The sequence below is a fragment of the Oryx dammah genome, unplaced genomic scaffold (assembly GCF_014754425.2).
Source record: "Oryx dammah isolate SB20612 unplaced genomic scaffold, SCBI_Odam_1.1 HiC_scaffold_12, whole genome shotgun sequence".
Taxonomy (NCBI): domain Eukaryota; kingdom Metazoa; phylum Chordata; class Mammalia; order Artiodactyla; family Bovidae; genus Oryx; species Oryx dammah.
In genome coordinates this window covers 58,226,588-58,244,321 of record NW_024070196.1, presented here as the reverse complement: position 1 = coordinate 58,244,321, position 17,734 = coordinate 58,226,588, and the positions used below count along the sequence as shown (strand labels likewise).

The following is a 17,734-nucleotide window of genomic DNA, read 5'->3' as shown; positions in this document are numbered from 1 at the left end:
GTTGTTGGATTAAGTGCCATCGGATGTATGAGCAGAGAACCCAAGAAAATGAGTTGGTTGGAAAAATACCACCTGGTTCTGATTTTTACGTGGACACAGGAACAGTTGGACTGACCCGAATTCATAGAATCTAGGAAGTGTGCAGTTGTTTAATGCTTTTTGGCCAGGGGCGTGTCCAAGAGGGCTGGGAACTAGGCATAAAGCGGTGGTAACTGGACAAGACAGAGATCAACATTATCTGTTAACCGAAGTGGTCTCTTTTCTCCGCCTTCTTCAATAGTGTAACTATAGTAACATGGACACAGCTTTTCAGCTGAGATGGAATTGCCCTCAACTCAACTGCAGAGGAAATAACTGAGGCTGAATAGTGTCAATAGTTTTATCTATAGGTTCAGAGTTAGAACAATGTATATTGCCAGCGAGCTGGAGGAAGATTAAAGGAAGGTCTTTCAACTTACTCAGATTTTGACAGTAGGCTCTGCCAAGTCCTGGTGTTAACTATTTTAGCGAGAGCTTCTGCCCCTGTGGTGGTTTCTCCTACGGAAAGGATCTAAGGAGAGCACAGGCAGTGGGGATATGCAGTTGGTGAGTGTCTTGTTCATTTGTGTGTTGGATGGCACACAACTGTCATCAGCCTGTGTGTTGGGAAAACAGTAGAGTTGGAACTGTTGTTTCTAAGGAACAACAAAAGGAAACTGGGTGAGCCCATGAACAGAGAGGAGCAGAAAACAGACTTGTAGTCTAGGCCTGACTGCAGTCTCAAGAGCTGGAAGACAGTAGATCACTGTTAGATGCAATCTACTCAACCCTAAGGAAAAACACCAGAGCTCCAACTCCAATGCTGTGTATGTGTGTTCATTCAAACCTTGATCCATGAATGCACTTGTATCTTGGAGTAAGTGAAAACTGTAACAGCTATTAGATGTAGTGGTCAGGGGAGTAAAATTTTACTCTAGAAGGTAGAGCCTGGCTCCTGGTCAAGGACTGTTCAATCCATAGTATGTAACACCTTTTGAATAGGTGTAATCATTTTTATTACAAAAGCAGGATGGAAGGGGGAAAAAAAGCCACTCAATGTTTCAGTAATTCAATAATTTATTCCTCTAAAAAAGTGTGTAAAAGTATATAGCTCTCATTCACAAGGTATATATGAATGACATTTAAAATGGAGGCTTTTTAGTATTGTTTCTTTTTATCAAAGTCTTTTAGTGTACTGTACCAGCGCTATACTGTAGTTTTTTTAAATGAACTTCACATATTTTTGTATTCTTTCAAATTGTTTGCTATATATAAAAGAAGCTCACTGCAAAATGCTTGAAGGAAAAAGGAAACAAAAGAAATTCAGAACTTCCCAGAAATGTACAGCCTTTTACATTTAAAAAAGGTTCTGAAATATACATACAAGCATGCTGGACAAACCCACCCCTCTCCCCTCCCCATGTCCCCTCTTTAGTTCAAACCAAGGTAAGAGTTCTGATTTCTGCAGAATTTCCAAAATTAAAAATAAAAAAAAAATAAAATAAGTTCTCACTCTGTAGCAAATCCAGGGCTTGTACATTTCAGATTAATTCAGTAAAAAACTCACAAGTAAAATAATGCATATTTAAGGGAAATATTATACAGACTTTTTCACACAGAAGTACATAATAAGATTTTTTTTAAAATCTATTGCCATTCATTTATTTTTGCACAAAAACGTATAAATATGTCACTAGCTTTTTCTTAACTTAAAAAACTTAAATAAAAGACACCAGATGAAAACTACCCTTTGCTGCCTTTTTTTTTTTTTTAAGTTTTTGTAGGGGTTTTTTAGTTTTTTGTGTTTTTTTCTTTTTTTGCTGAGAATTGGGTTTCTAGGGAAGAAAAGCCCCTGCATTAAAAACAGCCCATTAAAAAAAAAAATTCAAAGTTCTGATGAATTCTGGGAAAAAAAGCAACCCCAAAGTGGTAAAAGATTACAAATATCTACTTTACAATTTGTCTTCTCACCAAGATAATTTTATACAAGTTTACAATCTTCATCAACTTATGCTCTTCAAAAGGCCTTGAGAATTTTTCCTTTCTGATTTAAGAAAAAATAGCACTGCAATATTTTTAAAGTCAATTTTACACTGTACACATTAGATACAAATGGTTTGATATATCAGATTTTTTAACCTATACATTGCGAAAGTCAACCCCTCCCCCTCGATTGGTGGTACAGAGAACAGCATTATCCATTTACAAGGGATTTCTCTGCTTTCACATTCCCACCACACAATTTTTTTTTAATGTTTTAAACGTTAGATTATTTCAAGAAAAATACTTTTACAAAATCATCAGTTATTACATTTTTCTTTTTTTTTTTTTTGTTAATAACCAGAATATGGAAGTTTCTTGGAAGAACTTTAAAATCTGTATGATTCTCTCTACAGATAACTAGAACTCTACAGCCTGACCAGAGCGGCTCACAGGAGGCAAGCCCACACCCACTGCCCTCGGACAGAAACGCACAGCAAGGTAGGGGGCAGAGAAGGGGTCTTCAAGACAACCCGCTCGGGCCTGGGATGAGGACTCATGAAATACTTCAGTTAGCCTTAATGCTTTAAAAAGGCATGTATGTATGTTTGTTTTTAAAAAGTTCCACCACAAAGGCTCAACTTCAAGTACTAATTTAATGGTTAAGTTGTAATATTTCTTTGAAATAATTATTCCTATGGTCCAGAAAAAATTCACCATATTTATAATTGATGTTATGAACAAACACTGTTGATTGTGATATGTACATGAGTCCCTTTTGATCTAATGAGAGGAGAGACCTGGCTTTCAGTAAGAACTCACTAGAAAATATATTTCCACTGTGACTATATAAAGCGGATGAAGGTACTTGCCTCCATGGCTCTGGGTGGAGCCTGACTGCCTTCTATGTAAAAATGTCCGTCATTAAACGCTGGCCACTTCTAATAAGGAACATGGCAGAATGTTTACCTAGTTTGTTCTCAACAAAACCTACTGCTGGGTGGTTTTGGATATATTATTACTTTGTAGGCATGATCCTCCCCAATTTGTATTCACTCCTTTTCCGGCTTCTAGGACAGAGGTATGTAGTCAAAGAATCCTATGGTGGATCTGAGTTGGGTTTTAGCTACTGTACCTGGTCCTCACGAATTAAAAAAAATAAAAATAAAAGAAAGTCACATGACAGAACAACCTAAAATAAATAAACAAAATGAAGATGTCTCCAGACCTCTTGTATCTACACACAGGTATAAAGTCAACCAAAGCACTCACGCCAGTCTAGATGGGAGCACTAGGGAGATAGAAACCCTTTGATGAAATCATGTACTTGAGCTGGTTCTTATTTTTCAAAAGTCCCAGATTATGGAGTTCAGGTAACCCACAGGCCATACACCAGGAACTGGAGGGTTTCATCAGAGGGCTACACTGCCCATGTTAAACAGAGACTGAAAATACAGACTCTTGTGCAAAAGGACACCGTCTCTTCTATTTCCCTCTTAAAAACCAACAGAAAAACTTCCTGTGGCCCAGTGGTTTGGGGCCGCACACACTGTAACACTGGCTGCAAGTCACTGCTCGTGGAAGTTTCCAGGTCCATGAGAGAAGTGTCAGTGAGTCACTCTGGTACTGAACACTGCAGAAATGACATGTGCCTGCTGAGAAGGAATCACAGTGCGGGACTGTGCAGAGTGGTCTCCAAAGGAGGAAGTGGGGTATTTGCAGAGTATCGCAGGTTCCTTGGACTGAGGTTGCAGGGAGAAGGAACTGAGCCAGAGAGAACAAGTGCTTTTCCAATTAGAGTATATTCATGATGGCATTGTACAACTGAGTGAGCACCACAAAGTGGACGGGAAGGCAGGAGGTACGGTCCTGGGTGGCCGGATTGCACGTGAGCCACGACAGAGCGTTGTACTGCTCCAAAACAAACCTGCCGGAGAGAACACACAGGTTAGGGTGCCCGGCGTGACAGAAGGGAGGCTGGTCCGAAAGGTCTGATGTGCCAGACGTCGGCAGGAGGAAGGCGTGACCTCATTCTGGAAGTGGTCCCGGGCCCTAGCCCAGAGCTCCTGTCTCCCCTTCCTTCTAGACCTGCACTGTCCAATATGGCAGCCACCGCCCCTCATCAACTCAAATATGCTATATGCAGAGAACAGGCACAGGGATTTCAGGGACTGAGTATTTCAAAAAGCATAGAAAATAGCTCATGACTATTTTTACATTGATTACCATTCAAATGATACTATTTATAGGATCATTATCATATTTTTATATATTACTAAAATTTCAAGATTTTTCTAGTAGTCATATTAAGATGATAATTATGTGACTCACTTCTATTGGATGGTGTTGCTCTAGAGGCTCTGGAAGCCAAAATCATGTAGATTAGGTTCTTGCTTTAATTATAATTTTCAAATCATTTAAGAGTTAGAAAACATTAGAAAAAGCTTGCATATCTTCTCAAGGTATATGAAGCATGTTTATAGCTTGCTAAAGTGCAAGAGAATTCTCAGATATTTCCCAACCATGGTATTTGTTTTACTTTATTTATATAATCTGTCAGGGAAGGTAGAAAATGAGTTCAAAGTCAAGTGCTTCAAGCTCCAGACGCGGTTTTCTACCTATGCACGCCTAATCCTGGTCTATTTTCATCACCACGCCTGCCTCTCGGGAACAGGAAGTGACAGCGGTGGTGCTCACGCCCATCTACTGGTATGACGTCTGCTGCCCGGTCTGTCTGTCCAAGGCATGCGTTGGAGGGATGTGGCTTCTCACTGGCTAATCCAACAGTGCTCCACTGCACAAAAGGTAACATCTCTTCCACAAACACCACATTTTACTCTTGTTTTTCCAAGGTGTCTTTCATTAAAATATAAAATTTCAAACTGTACTGCTATGTTGTCTAGGTCTGAATCTACCTTAAAACATCAGACGTGGTTTTGGAGTCAAGAGGATGTGGAACCCGCTGAGAATTCCTGGCGGGGAGAAGTTCGTCCGTCTGTGCTACAGAAATGTGGTGATGCAGCGAAGCCTGGTAAAAGAACAGAGAATGTTACTGTTTGGGCCTAATCAACTTGGGAAGGAAGCCCACGTCTGCCAGCAGCAGACACTGTCTAAAGTCCCTTAGGAGTCAGGGCTTCTATAAATCCCTGAATTCAAGCTGCTCAGTACTCCCAAGGTGATTCCAAATAACCCCATATCCTAGAATAGAGAGCGGGAAAAAGCTAGCTTTGCAAATAACTACAAATAACTAAAAGTGTCCCTCTACAGGTTTTGATCTGCAGAGGCCCACAGTCTGGATGGCTGACGGTGTCACTGTGGTCCTCTCTCCTGACCTCCACGCTCCATCACTGGTGTGCTGCCCTTCCGCGTCACGTCCTTGAAGCACTATGACAGAGCCCTGGGTTCAGCAGGTACCAGCATGTTCTATCTACGATGAAGTTCCCCATCAATCTTTAACATAAGAGTTTTAGCATAGTTTTACTTTATTAATTTTGAAATAATAATATTTAAAGCAGAGGCCACATAAATGCTTGATTCTCCTTCAAAAGGTGAATTATTTTAAATATTTTGTTTTCCAGCACAACTATGAACCCATAGACTTTTAGCAGTCTGTTGCCACCACTGTTCATTTTTTTTGTTGTTGTTGTTTTGTTTTGTTTTTTTTTTTTTCACTGTTCATTCTAATGACCAAATGATCGATCCCATCCCTGGGCAATTGGAACCCCTCCAAGTTGGCTGTTGGTTCTTTGAAAAGACTCTAATAATCTTTGGTAAGTTCCATGCTTTTAGGCATGAAAAGAAGTTGTCTCAGGATATCATGAATTTCTTACTTTAGTCCTGGAGTCAGTCATTCCTCAAAGAACTCTCACTCTTTTGAATGATAAGTGGTATTGAGAAATAATACATGTGTCAAGAAAGGTGTTAATTGCTACTAAGCTATCATGTCTAAGTCTTTTCAGTAAACAGAGCTAAAAAAATGTGTATTTTTTAGAGAGGGAAAGATAAAAATTCTAACTGAAGGTAAAGATTATGGATTTTTAACATAAATTCTTTGATCTCATAATACTGTGTTGAAGTCATCAGGAAAAGAAAACTGTTTTTGGTTTTAACCATCAAGTGTCTGTGTGTGTGTATCACATGGATTCCTCTGTGGTGGGACTTCTGCCTCAGAAGGGGAATGCCACGGTCCTGCCAAGAGAGTATGATGTTCAACATCGGCATTTTTTGCCAATCTATGGATTGCTTCTAGGTTCTTTCACCCAAACTGAAGTGAGAGATCTTTTGCTTTCAACTTTAATTTGGAGTACAAATTTCCAAGAAATATACAGGAAGGGGCATGCATAAACATAGGGTTTTTAGCTCACTCCTGCCCTACTCTAAAAAAGAATGCTGGCCCCCATTAAGGGGAGGAAGAGGACAACCAGTCATTACTGACCTTCCCTTCCCCAGGCGTAACTTCCCTGACAGCAGTAATCTTACACAGAACCACAGGGCGACCTGAGGTCTCCTGCCTGGGCAAATGTCACTCCTCTGTGATATGGTTTTGGGTTCCTCTCCTAAATTCTACTCTCTGCCTCTAGCTGTAAGTAAAACATCCTCAGACTTCAAGTAGACATGAGAGAATCAGGGAACAAATTGTCACCAAATTTTGAGCATTCATCCCCCACAAAACTTCAAACATGACACCAAACCAACCTTGAGGAAGAGGGGACACTGGTTCTGAGCCTGGGGACACGATGACCAAAACCACTGGGGGAGATTCTCGGCTTTGGCGGTTGACACAAAATACCCAAGGGCTAGAGGTTGCTGCTTCAGCTCCTCGGGTGCTTCCCTAGAAAGAAGACGCTCACCCTGGCTCTGAAAGACAAAGTCCCAAAGCGTGATCAGCATTTATCACCAAAGAAAGCTTTCTGTAAAATCATCTTTTCAAAAGGAATCGATATAACTGACATGTATACTAGTTTGAGGTGTACAGCATAATGGTTCTAATTGTGGGAAATAATCACGATAAGGCTAGTGAACATCCACCATGTACAGAGCTGAATGTTTTTTCTTTTGATGAGAACTTTTTAAAAACATCTACGCGTAGCAACTATCAAATATACAATATGGTGTTTTAAAGTTATTTGCTTTTGGCTGTGCTGGGTCTTTGTTGCGGCGCGTGGGCTGTGGAGCTCGGGCCGAGCTGCCCTACAGCCCGTCCTCCTGGAGCAGGGATGGACTCTGTGCCCCTGTACTGGCAAGCGGATTCTTAACCATGGGACCCCCAGGGGAGTCCCCACGTTGTGGTATTAACTATGCATTATTACGTCTGCGGACACTTCTTCTGTAATGGGAAGTTCGTCCTCTGATACCGTCACCCAGCTTTTCATCAGTTCACCGCGCACTGTAGTGGCTAACTGACCAAGAAAAGGGCAGCAGGGGAGGCAGTGTCTGCCCCACGCGGACATCTGATGAGATACATACATAAAGCTAATGTCAGCCGAGTAAACAGACTTATTTTCTCTGCTTCCCTTTCTGCAGAACATAAAATCTGCTCCATGGCATTATTAGATAACAAACTAAAAATGGAAGGAGCGGATTCTGACAGCTGAAGGTGCTGGACCACCACACTCATCTGCTCTTTCCCCCTGCAGTCACCCAAAAACACATGAGTGCGCCTGACTGGCCACTGTCAGCCAGGTCGTAACAACTCAAGGCTCTCTGACCTGCCAGCAGTGGGAGGTCTGCTCCTGAAGAAGTCTTGTTTCAATTTATAGCAATCCCAGGAATAAGAGGTTTTTGTGAGAGCCTTACTTGGGCGTTTTTTTTTTTTTTTGGTAATTGACATTTTCCTCATCTTTGACTCTTTTAGCTAGCTCCAAGAGTTGAAAATGTACCTTTTATGCAAGCAATAATAAGTAATTCACTTGTTCTCAAAAGCCTTCTGTTTCAAAGAAAAAAAACCCTCAACTACTACACCAAGTTGTAGCAATTCTGAGTTGCTTAAGAAAAACTAACTGCAACTTTGAACGCTTTCTCCTGTTGTAATGTCTTAACTGAATATCAAAGAATGTTGAATGGTTCAGGAGGAGGAAATGCTGAAAGCCTGTCAGAGCTACCTGGCTGCAGGCGTTCAGGAGTGGAAAAGGCCACCTGACCAGCTTCAGCACAGAACTGTTTGAAGTGTGACATTCAACGGCTTGAGGCGCCAACCAAGGGAGAAAAGACAGCACACCTCTGCTTTTCACAAAACTAACATTATACTTCAGTTGCCAATTCTTTGTTAATGGACAGGCTGAATTATAACAACCAGTACTGGAAGATAGTTGCTAGTATTTCCATTTTATAGATAAGGTAACTAAGGCTGAGAAAAGTAGAGTAAACTTGTCCAAGGTCACACAGAGCTAGTGAGCTTTAACTCAGAGCTCTGTTTATCAACCTCCAGGGCACACATTCCCAGCTGCAGTGCTACTGGCCTCTAGAATTCACAGTAGTCCTAAATTAAAACCATTCAATGTAAAAGTTGTGTTCTCGGTCCCCATCACAACAATCTCCAGTGAACCCGTAAATTGTCATTAACTGGCAAATGCTTGAGGAGGAAGTCAAGACACTTACAGTCTTCCCCCAGAAGGGAAAATTAGGGGGCAGGCAGAGACAGGAAGGCAGACTACTGAGTCGCCGTTCCTTGGTCTCATCCGCTCTGTAACTAAAGTTTTCCATCATCTTTTCTCTTGATTGTCCTTCTGCGAACTCAGAGCTGGCAATAAAAGTCCCACCTGACAGAAACCTAAGTCCCTTAAGAACATCTTTGTGTCTAAAGGAGGGTAAACAGGTTGCTTTTACTTGTCCAGTTTAAGATACTGGACAGCTATTTTTCTGTGTCTAACCCCTCAATCTCTTGGTATTTTAAGTATAATACCAGGATAAGGCATGCATCACCTAGCTTTATGGCAGAACCTTTAATGCTTCAATTTGCTGCTAGTTCACTTCTAATATCCCTAGAATATTTAAAGATGAAACTAGTTGTAAGCTCAGTTTTGTCCCTTAATACTCTGGTATTAACATGGACATGTCTCCACAATTAGCCACCTGTGGGCTCTTCCCATCCCTGCAGGCTGGCTACAGAGGAGGTCGGACTGCCTAAAAAAGGTGGCAAAACACAGACCAAGACAAGGGAGGCCTCTTTCCGAATAACCATCAACAGTGTGTTCTTCAGTTAACAGTTATTCTGCATGTTGAATAAGCAGGATTATTGAACTAGTCTCTGAAAAGCTGCTGTTTTGGCAAAAATATTACAATTAACTGGGAAACGGTAAGCAACCAAAATTAATTTTTGCTCAGAAGACAATTGCATAAAACTCTGACAGCTGTAATGGTCTATTCTTCTGATTAAACACAGTCATCAGGAATGGTAATCCATTTCTTTAGAATTCCTGCCTTTGCTCAAAATGAAACAACAGAGCCACACGGACTTCACTTGTATCAGGACCACTGGGAGGAAAGGGAGATGTAGTAACGGAGGTCAGCACCTCTAGGGGCCTTCCCTCAAGGCTGTGCTGGGTTTAAACGTGGCAAGTTTCCCGAGTCAGGCTTACCCGACTGTGCTGAAAGTGAGAGCCCACGCCGATTCCAGAAGGAGAGCCTGGGGAGGGGACTGGGGAGGAGTTGGGAGAGGAATGGAGATTCCCAGTCATTAATATGCCAATATCATTGTCCATATCATCTGGGAATGGAAGGTCAACAAACATGTCATCTAGAGAGGGGAGAGAGAAACACAGAAATTAAAAAGCTCATCCATAGCCCCGACTTAAAGCAAAACATGGTTTGGTGGCCTAGGACTGTTCTAGGTATGTATTGTTAACTACTTAACGTGTGCCCATTGGGTTCAAGGTGCTGCAAATAAGCCTTTCATTGTGTCCTCTCTCCAGTGATCTCCTAGCGTGAAGTATTCACAGAATGGAGAAATGAAGAACATAAAACTCCAGCCTCCCAAGGCACATAAAAAGATGGCAAAACAGCTAAAGAAGCAATTTAATTATTAAACAAAGTTAAAACTGACGCCATCCAAGAAAACAGCAGACTCCATCTATATATCCAATTAGCATCTAAAAACACTTAAGGCGGAATTAATGCATGCTAATAGGTGTGAACTTGGCCTGAAACTGGAGGCCTCTTACACCAGCAGATCAAAGCACACTGCTGTCCCTATGAAATCCTCTCCTATATCATAGAAGTAAGGTGCACACAGAGCAGAAAGCTTGGAAAGTATAAAATGCGAAACCTAGTCACCAAGAACATTTTCGCTGGTGAACATTTCACGATCATACTACACGTCTTATCTGCGTACACACATACAGGATGATATCCTTTTACCCTCCCCATTTAACAGGACCAAATGCTGCTAAAAATTCCTCAAAAAAACACTGTAAATGGCTGCATAATATTGAGCATTTTACAGTTTATACTCATTTCTTAACAAATGCTTTAAGATATTCAAACCAAGAATATCTATTAAGAATTATCAACTAAGGAGCTGTTTCAGAGCGAATTAGATGCTATCTGACTACTGCCCAGTAGTATTCACTCAATTCAAACGAGCTAAAGCTAAGAAATATTTGTTGCAAGAGTGACACCACAGGACACAACCAGGTAAGATACTTTCTGCCTTTCATGTAATGAAAAATAGAAAGTTAATTACCCAAGAGAGGAAAGTGTTTATATGGCCTTGGCAATAGTATAAATGAAATCCTCAAGACCAAAAAGATTCTTAGCCCTTCAGTTCCCTCATGCTCTATAAGCTGTTCCTTACAACACAGAAGAACCTGCCGCAGCGCAGTGACTCCTTGCTGTAGCACGGCATTTTGGTGAAGGAGTCAAGCTGCTCCGTGTCCACTCACCATTGTTGGGGCTAAACCCATCTTCATTGGGATAGTTGGCTGGAGCCACCTGGATGGTTGACGACGTTGGGAACACCAGGATGTGTGTACAGGAAGCATCCTGAGGGGTGTTAAGCTGGGACGACTGCATGTTCAGTGCAGTGCTTCGACCAAACACGGAGCCCATTGTGACAGCATCTTAAAAGGTGGGGAAAAGGGGTTCATTCCTTTTGTGTATCAGTGAACAACTCCAGAAATACATTCTAAGAGGACCTGAGCTGGACTGATACAAGTCTGACACAAGTGCCATGATGGACACACATTTAAAGTTGAGCCCATTTGTTCAAATATTTTCAACAAACTGACTCAGAGCATTTACCTATGATAACCCAAGCCAGATTTCACATTAGGAAAGTTAAGATAAAATTGGACTGAGTCAACCAAATGATTTAATTAAATAAGTATTTCTAAAAATAAAACCTTCTGTTCTCCTGTGATTGCTAATAATTTATAAAGGACTGTTCTCCTAACAGCGCAATTCTGTAGAAACGATACCATTCAACTAAAAATTGTTACAATGCATATTTACTGAATGCATACTATATGCTAGATTCTGTACTAAATCTTTACTCATATCATCTCATTCAATCATCAAAGCCAACGTCTTGAGGTAAGAACTACTACACCATGTCATAAGGAGGACAGAGCAAAAGAAATGATGTAACCTGCCCAACAGGTCGGGGTCAGGCCAACAATTCGCCATGACCCCAAGAGCTCTGGGTCACACTCAGGACTCAGGCTCTCTCCCGAGTGACGGTGAGCAGATAAAGTCACAAACCACTCCCTCGGAAGAGACCGAACGGTTTCCCCTTTTGAGCCTTGAGTACAATCATTTTCCATAAAGATAGTAAAGATACAATCTATATTTGTGTGTGAACTTCAGAATAAATGGACTGAAGCACTCTGATACCTAATTAAGAAAACTGACAAGAGAGTTACCTGGCATCACTACAAAGGAGCCCTGGGGCTCCATGGCAACCAGGCAGGCACTAAGGATAGAAGGCGAGTCTGCGGCAGAGATTCCACACATCCGGCACACGTCCTTGAGCCGTTTACTGATTGTCTGTAGTGAACATTCTCCGAGGAGGATACTCCAATCTGGAATCAAATACCACAGTCTCACACAGTCTTTGAAATGCATACTGATGTGAGCTTTGAGTGTTTTACCAGTTCTGCCCGATAATTGAATTTCCAGGATTGGGCCCTAAAGGGAATATGTCTTTATACAGGTTCCCCTCCTTGCTACAAAGAAAATGTTACTTGACCTCGATTACACTTCATTAACAAGGGAACAAAGGCCTGCCATTATGGAGACTGAGGTGACGCGGGCCCAGCACAGACCCAGGCAGACATGCACATACTTCCTGTTGGGGATGCCAGTCTATTCTGTCCTTTCTCCTCCTTCTCCAGGCCTGGCTCTTTCACACCCTCATAGATACTTTTCTTCAGTAGAGAGCACAGTTGGGGGCGAACCTCAATTTTGTTTACTGCTCTAGGTTGGTTGTTTCATCAAAGGCAAGCAGCAGAAAAAACCAAGGGGACCCTTTCCTGGCATGCCCCAAACAGCTGGTAAGCAATGGGTACAAGTAACATGCTCCAGATAATGCCACATTAGTTGTTCAAATTAAAAAGGTGGCAGAAATTTTCTATTATCCAAACAAAGGCAGGATACCTCATCACAGAACCGCAAAGGGTAATGTTACTCTGGGAATTTAAGAGCACTCGGCCCTCCCTTGATTCTGACCCTGGACACACAGGAAGTGCATCACTGTCAGATCCCAGAGGCACGCCACTCCACCTCTCCACCACCACATGCCTGCTCTCCCTTAAAAAGCAGTCTAAAAAACCCCCAAACTTTCACATTTCATATTCCCAATGAACAGTGAGTGAACCGAAGTGGCTGAAATAAAAAGGGTCAAGGAACATGGAGGAGGGCGTATGTTTAAAAAACCACAGAAAAACCCGAGAGATGTGAATTCAGTATTTAAAAACCAAATAAGAAAGAAAAGCCACTATGATTCTTTTTATCACAAACACTCTGGTGATAAAGAACAGATTCACAAAACTGAAATCTGTGGACCCGTATCTGCTTACTGCCCCACAGAAATGCAAGGTGGTGCAGAGCTCGGTTCCCCAAAGGAAGAAACTCATGTCCTGTACACGAGGCTGTTTTCTGTGTTTACTCCTTGAAGGTATGTTTTCTCTCAGTCTTTTGATGGAGCCCTTGGTCACACTTGTGTCCCTTCTAAAAAATCATACAAGGGAGGGCAACAGCTCCAATAATTTTCCAAAACACCAAATAACTAGACTACTAGGCTATATTTTCATCCCCTCTACTTCTTTTCTATTATATTTTAACTTTCCCAAGGGTTAAGAGTAGCTTAAAGCCTTTAAGAAATAAGACTGACTAAAAGGTATAGTAGGAGAGAAGACAGGAATTCTGACAGAAATGAAATGAGGAATCCCCTATGAATTAGACCTCCAGGCTACTATACAGATTCATTATAAGTATAATATTCTTTTTAAAATGAAAAGGGTGGTATTTTCCTATTGGCCTAGAGTATGATTTAATAAAAAAAAATTCTGTGTATAAGAAGATTCCTAAGCAAACACTTAATATTTGTATAAACCTGCTGTTAAACCCTAATAATTAACCCCTCTGGGCACCTGATACAAGTTATCTCCGTATCAGGGGTTTTATTTCAGGGTTTCCCCAAATACCTGATATAAATTTCACGCAAAGAAATACTACACACACTCCAACACAAGAGTCCGCAAACCGGTCGCCGGCCAGGTCGTGCCCGCCACCTGATGTCAGCAGGGTCTTTTGGGAACACAGCCGTTCCCATTCAAGGGGGTATTGTCTGTGGTTATTGTGACAGTACAATAGAACAGCTGGTTGCTCAACAGTGACCAGCTAGCCTGCACAGTCCAAAATATTTACTCTCTGGCCCTTTACAAAGCAAGTTGGCCAACTCTGCCCTAATACACACTTGACACACGCAAAACTACCAGGATAATCTGTGACACAGGCTTGCTTTTGCACACGCCTTAGAAAAAATCACATCGATATGCATATCCTGGACTTTTTATAAATATGCCATTGATGGGGCTTAAAAAAAAATAATCTAGGCCTGTTCAAATAAAACTCCATGAGGATAACGAATGAGCTGGGCTCAAAGTCAGGCAAGGCAGCTGCCAGTGGTCAGTGGTGTTACACGGCACTTACTTTTAGTCCTTTGTTGTATTTCTTATAAGGAATATAAGTTGGGGGATTCAGCTTAAAAAAAAAAACCAAAACCTGTTCTCTTAAATTTCCAGACCACAGACTATCAGACAGTGGTGATGTTTTATAAAGACTGTTCCAATTTGCAACTACTTGTCCTTGCCAACAAGGATGATCTTGTTATCATGACACTAAAACAATACAATCTCCTCACCATCAACCACCAAAAACAAACAAGTAAATGCAAGTAAAGGCTGTATATGACGTTTACCATCATCCATAATCTGATATAAAATTTTCCAGGTAAAACTGACTTGTTTAAAAAAAACTGCTTGTTCTTCTCAGTGGCTCAATATACAAATGTTAGAAATTTTAATTTAGTGTCACTTTTATAGATTAATATAAAGAATTATTTTTCTGCTAGGTTCAATATTTAAAATTTTCTTTGTAAATGACTCTGTTGCTAATAAAAAGTCTAAAAATCACAAGTTTACCCTGTACATTTAAAAGAATCAGAAAATATAACCTGCTCTATCTACTCTTACTACCAGCTTTACTGTTTTCTCCCTCAGCTTAGTTAATGACGTTAGCTCAGCCCTCTTCCTTTCCTTTGCTTTAGGAATTTCTCACCTTTGAGTTCCCCGTGGCCTAGACGCCCGAGTCGCCCAATCACAACTCTCCAAGGCAGAGATGTCATCTGGACAATACCGACGCACCATTCCCACAACTTCTGTAGTCCGATCTTACGTGCAGATACTTTACTCCTCCGTGACCTCAAACAAATGGAAAAGGGTCCCCAAGTGAGTCAGAGCTATTACCCAGTACGACAAAATTCCGAAGAACCCACCCCCATGGTACCCACTGCATTTAGGTAGGAGAGTTAGAAATATCCATTAGCTGAGAAAAGGCACAGTGTCAGTTTACATGCACCATAAACACCAAGGCTCCTCACCTGTTTGGTAAAGCAATATTTACAATACAAGTTTCTAATAATTCTCCATGGAGGTCAGTGCAGGAAGCCAAAAGCCAGCGCTGGTCGTGAGACAGACAATAGCCCACAAAGAGCACGTTGTATTTCTGGCTTGCTTCACCGAGTGTCTCTCCTGGCTCTGTCTGCTTCTCTTTGATTGGGGCCAATATAAAAGGAGGGGAGTAAAGCTGGATCGGGCTGGGCCGCTGAAATAAGAATCAAAATCAAAATCAGTAACAACACAAAGCAACTCAACTCGGTATTCACAATAAAACCCATATGGCACTGAGGGAAACCAGGGAGAAATGACAACAGACTGCACCCCGACTAGTCCTATAAATAAATAATGATACAAAAAGACTGTACAAGTCACATGAGCGAGGCAACTCAATCAAGCCAGTATTTCCTTATGAAAATAAATAATTGGCCCAACTTAGTCATTAGGATTAAAACCACTATATACCCACCAGAATGTCTGAAATACAAAAGACAGAGAACATCAGGTACTCATGAGAACAGGGTAACTAGAACTCTCTCTCACTGCTGGTATATGATGTGCTTTGGTAAAGTACTGACAACAGCTGTAAAAGCTGAACAAACATGTACCCTTTGATCCCCCACCCCGCAAACGCACATATATGGTGACGAAGGATAGGTATAAGCATGTTCATAACAGTATCCATTTTAATAGCTCAGAAAAAGGCACACAAAACTCACAAGCCATGTGGGATGTGTTACTTCTACCTTCTGATCAGCAAGATGTTTGTGGAAGCAGGAAAAAAGAATTCCAAAAAGAAATGGAGCAACCAAAAAAAAGATGAGTTAATGTTTGCAAATGGAGAAGAAGAATTTTTCTACGAGAAGGCAATCCTGAAATTCAGCTACTCAGTGCAGGAGGAGAGTGACACGTGTCTGGGAGGCCGATGGTCCTTTGATGATGTACCAATGAAGCCCTTGCAAACTGTGATGTTAATTCCAGGCAACAAAATGAATGAAATTATGGAAAAACTGAAAGAACATCTGTCTGTCTAACCCATCTCCCATGGACCATGGTGGGCTTGCTTCTGTTCAATTACCAGAAAACTTGGTGGAGGCTTACTTAAAAACTCATGACTTTATTCAGTTGCAGGTCCTCTTAGAGTAGGGTTCTGTCACCCGTGTCCGCAACACATTTACAAAATATCTTTGCTTTTTAAAATTTTGGTCAAGTTAAGAATAGCTGCTTAAAAACTTTTCTAGTAAGAAGAAAAATATGTAGTAGTAATTTAAAGAAATCAATAAAAACTTCTACTTTTAGTTTTTAAATTAAAAAAAAAACAAAACAAAACAAAAAAGCTCAGAAGAGAAAACATCATAAATAACCATCAATAGTAAAATGGATGCTAAGCTGAGATAAAGTTACACAAGCAGAGCATTAAATGGCCAAGAGAATGAGAAAACCACCACAAGCAACAAAATGGATAATTCTCAACACTGAATCAAAGAAGTCACACAAAAGATCATAAATTATAATTCCATTTATATAAAAGCCAAAAAAATGGGCAAAATTACATTGTTACAAGTCAAAATAGTGATTACCACTGGAGTGACTAGAAGGGACGTCAGAGATGGATGCTTGTTATGCTTTATTTCTGGCTCTTAGTTACGTAATAAGTTACATAATTTTACTTATAGAAATTCAGCAAGCAGTATACTTATTGACTATTCCAAAGCCTTTGACTGTGTGGATCACAATAAATTGTGGAAAATTCTGAAAGAGATGGGAATACCAGACCACCTGACCTGCCTCTTGAGAAGTCTGTATGCAGGTCAGGAAGCAACAGTCAGAACTGGACATGGAACAACAGACTGGTTCCAAATAGGAAAAGGAGTACGTCAAGGCTGTATATTGTCACCCCGCTTATTTAACTTCTATGCAGAGTACATCATGAGAAATGCTGGGCTGGAGGAAGCACAAGCTGGAATCAAGATTACCAGAAGAAATATCAATAACTTCAGATATGAAGATGACACCACCCTTATGGCAGAAACTGAAGAAGAACTAAAGAGCCTCTTGATGAAAGTGAAAGAGGAGAGTGAAAAAGTTGGCTTAAAGCTCAACATTCAGAAAACGAAGATCATGGCATCTAGTCCCATCATTTCATGGCAAATGGATGGGGAAACAGTGTCAGACTTTTATTTTTCTGGGCTTCAAAATCACTGTGGATGGTGATTGCAGCCATGAAATTAAAAGACGCTTGCTCCTTGGAAAGAAAGTTGTGACCAACCTAGATAACATATGGAAAAGCAGAGACATTACTTTGCCAACAAAAGTCCGTCTAGTCAAGGCTATGGTTTTTCCAGTGGTCATGTATGGATGTGAGTTGGATTGTGAAGAAAGCTGAGCACCGAAGAATTGATGCTTTTGAACTGTGGTGTTGGAGAAGACTCTTGAGAGCCCCTTGGACTGCAAGGAGATCCAACCAGTCCATTCTAAAGGAGATCAGTCCTGGGTGTTCTTTGGAAGGAATGATGCTAAAGCTGAAACTCCAGTACTTTGGCCACCTGATGCGAAGAGCTGACTCATTTGAAAAGACCCTGATGCTGGGAGGGATTGGGGGCAGGAGGAGAAGGGGACGACAG

The 17,734-nt window shown here is 41.1% G+C and overlaps 1 protein-coding gene across 2 annotated transcripts in view; it reads right to left on the bottom strand.

Moving 5' to 3' along the window:
* Positions 1-1,077: 1,077 nt before the first annotated feature.
* The window catches only part of MED13L (mediator complex subunit 13L), a 283,774-nt gene continuing 267,117 nt past the window's right edge, over positions 1,078-17,734 (bottom strand). For both annotated transcript variants that reach the window (XM_040251636.1, XM_040251637.1), the window contains exons 24-31: positions 15,095-15,318; positions 14,773-14,915; positions 11,856-12,014; positions 10,878-11,054; positions 9,576-9,733; positions 6,694-6,855; positions 4,914-5,026; positions 1,078-3,925 (exon numbers count right to left, since the gene is read on the bottom strand). In XM_040251636.1, coding sequence (XP_040107570.1) covers positions 3,793-3,925; positions 4,914-5,026; positions 6,694-6,855; positions 9,576-9,733; positions 10,878-11,054; positions 11,856-12,014; positions 14,773-14,915; positions 15,095-15,318 — 1,269 coding nt within the window. In that variant the 3' untranslated portion in view covers positions 1,078-3,792. The remainder of the gene's footprint in view (positions 3,926-4,913; positions 5,027-6,693; positions 6,856-9,575; positions 9,734-10,877; positions 11,055-11,855; positions 12,015-14,772; positions 14,916-15,094; positions 15,319-17,734) is intronic.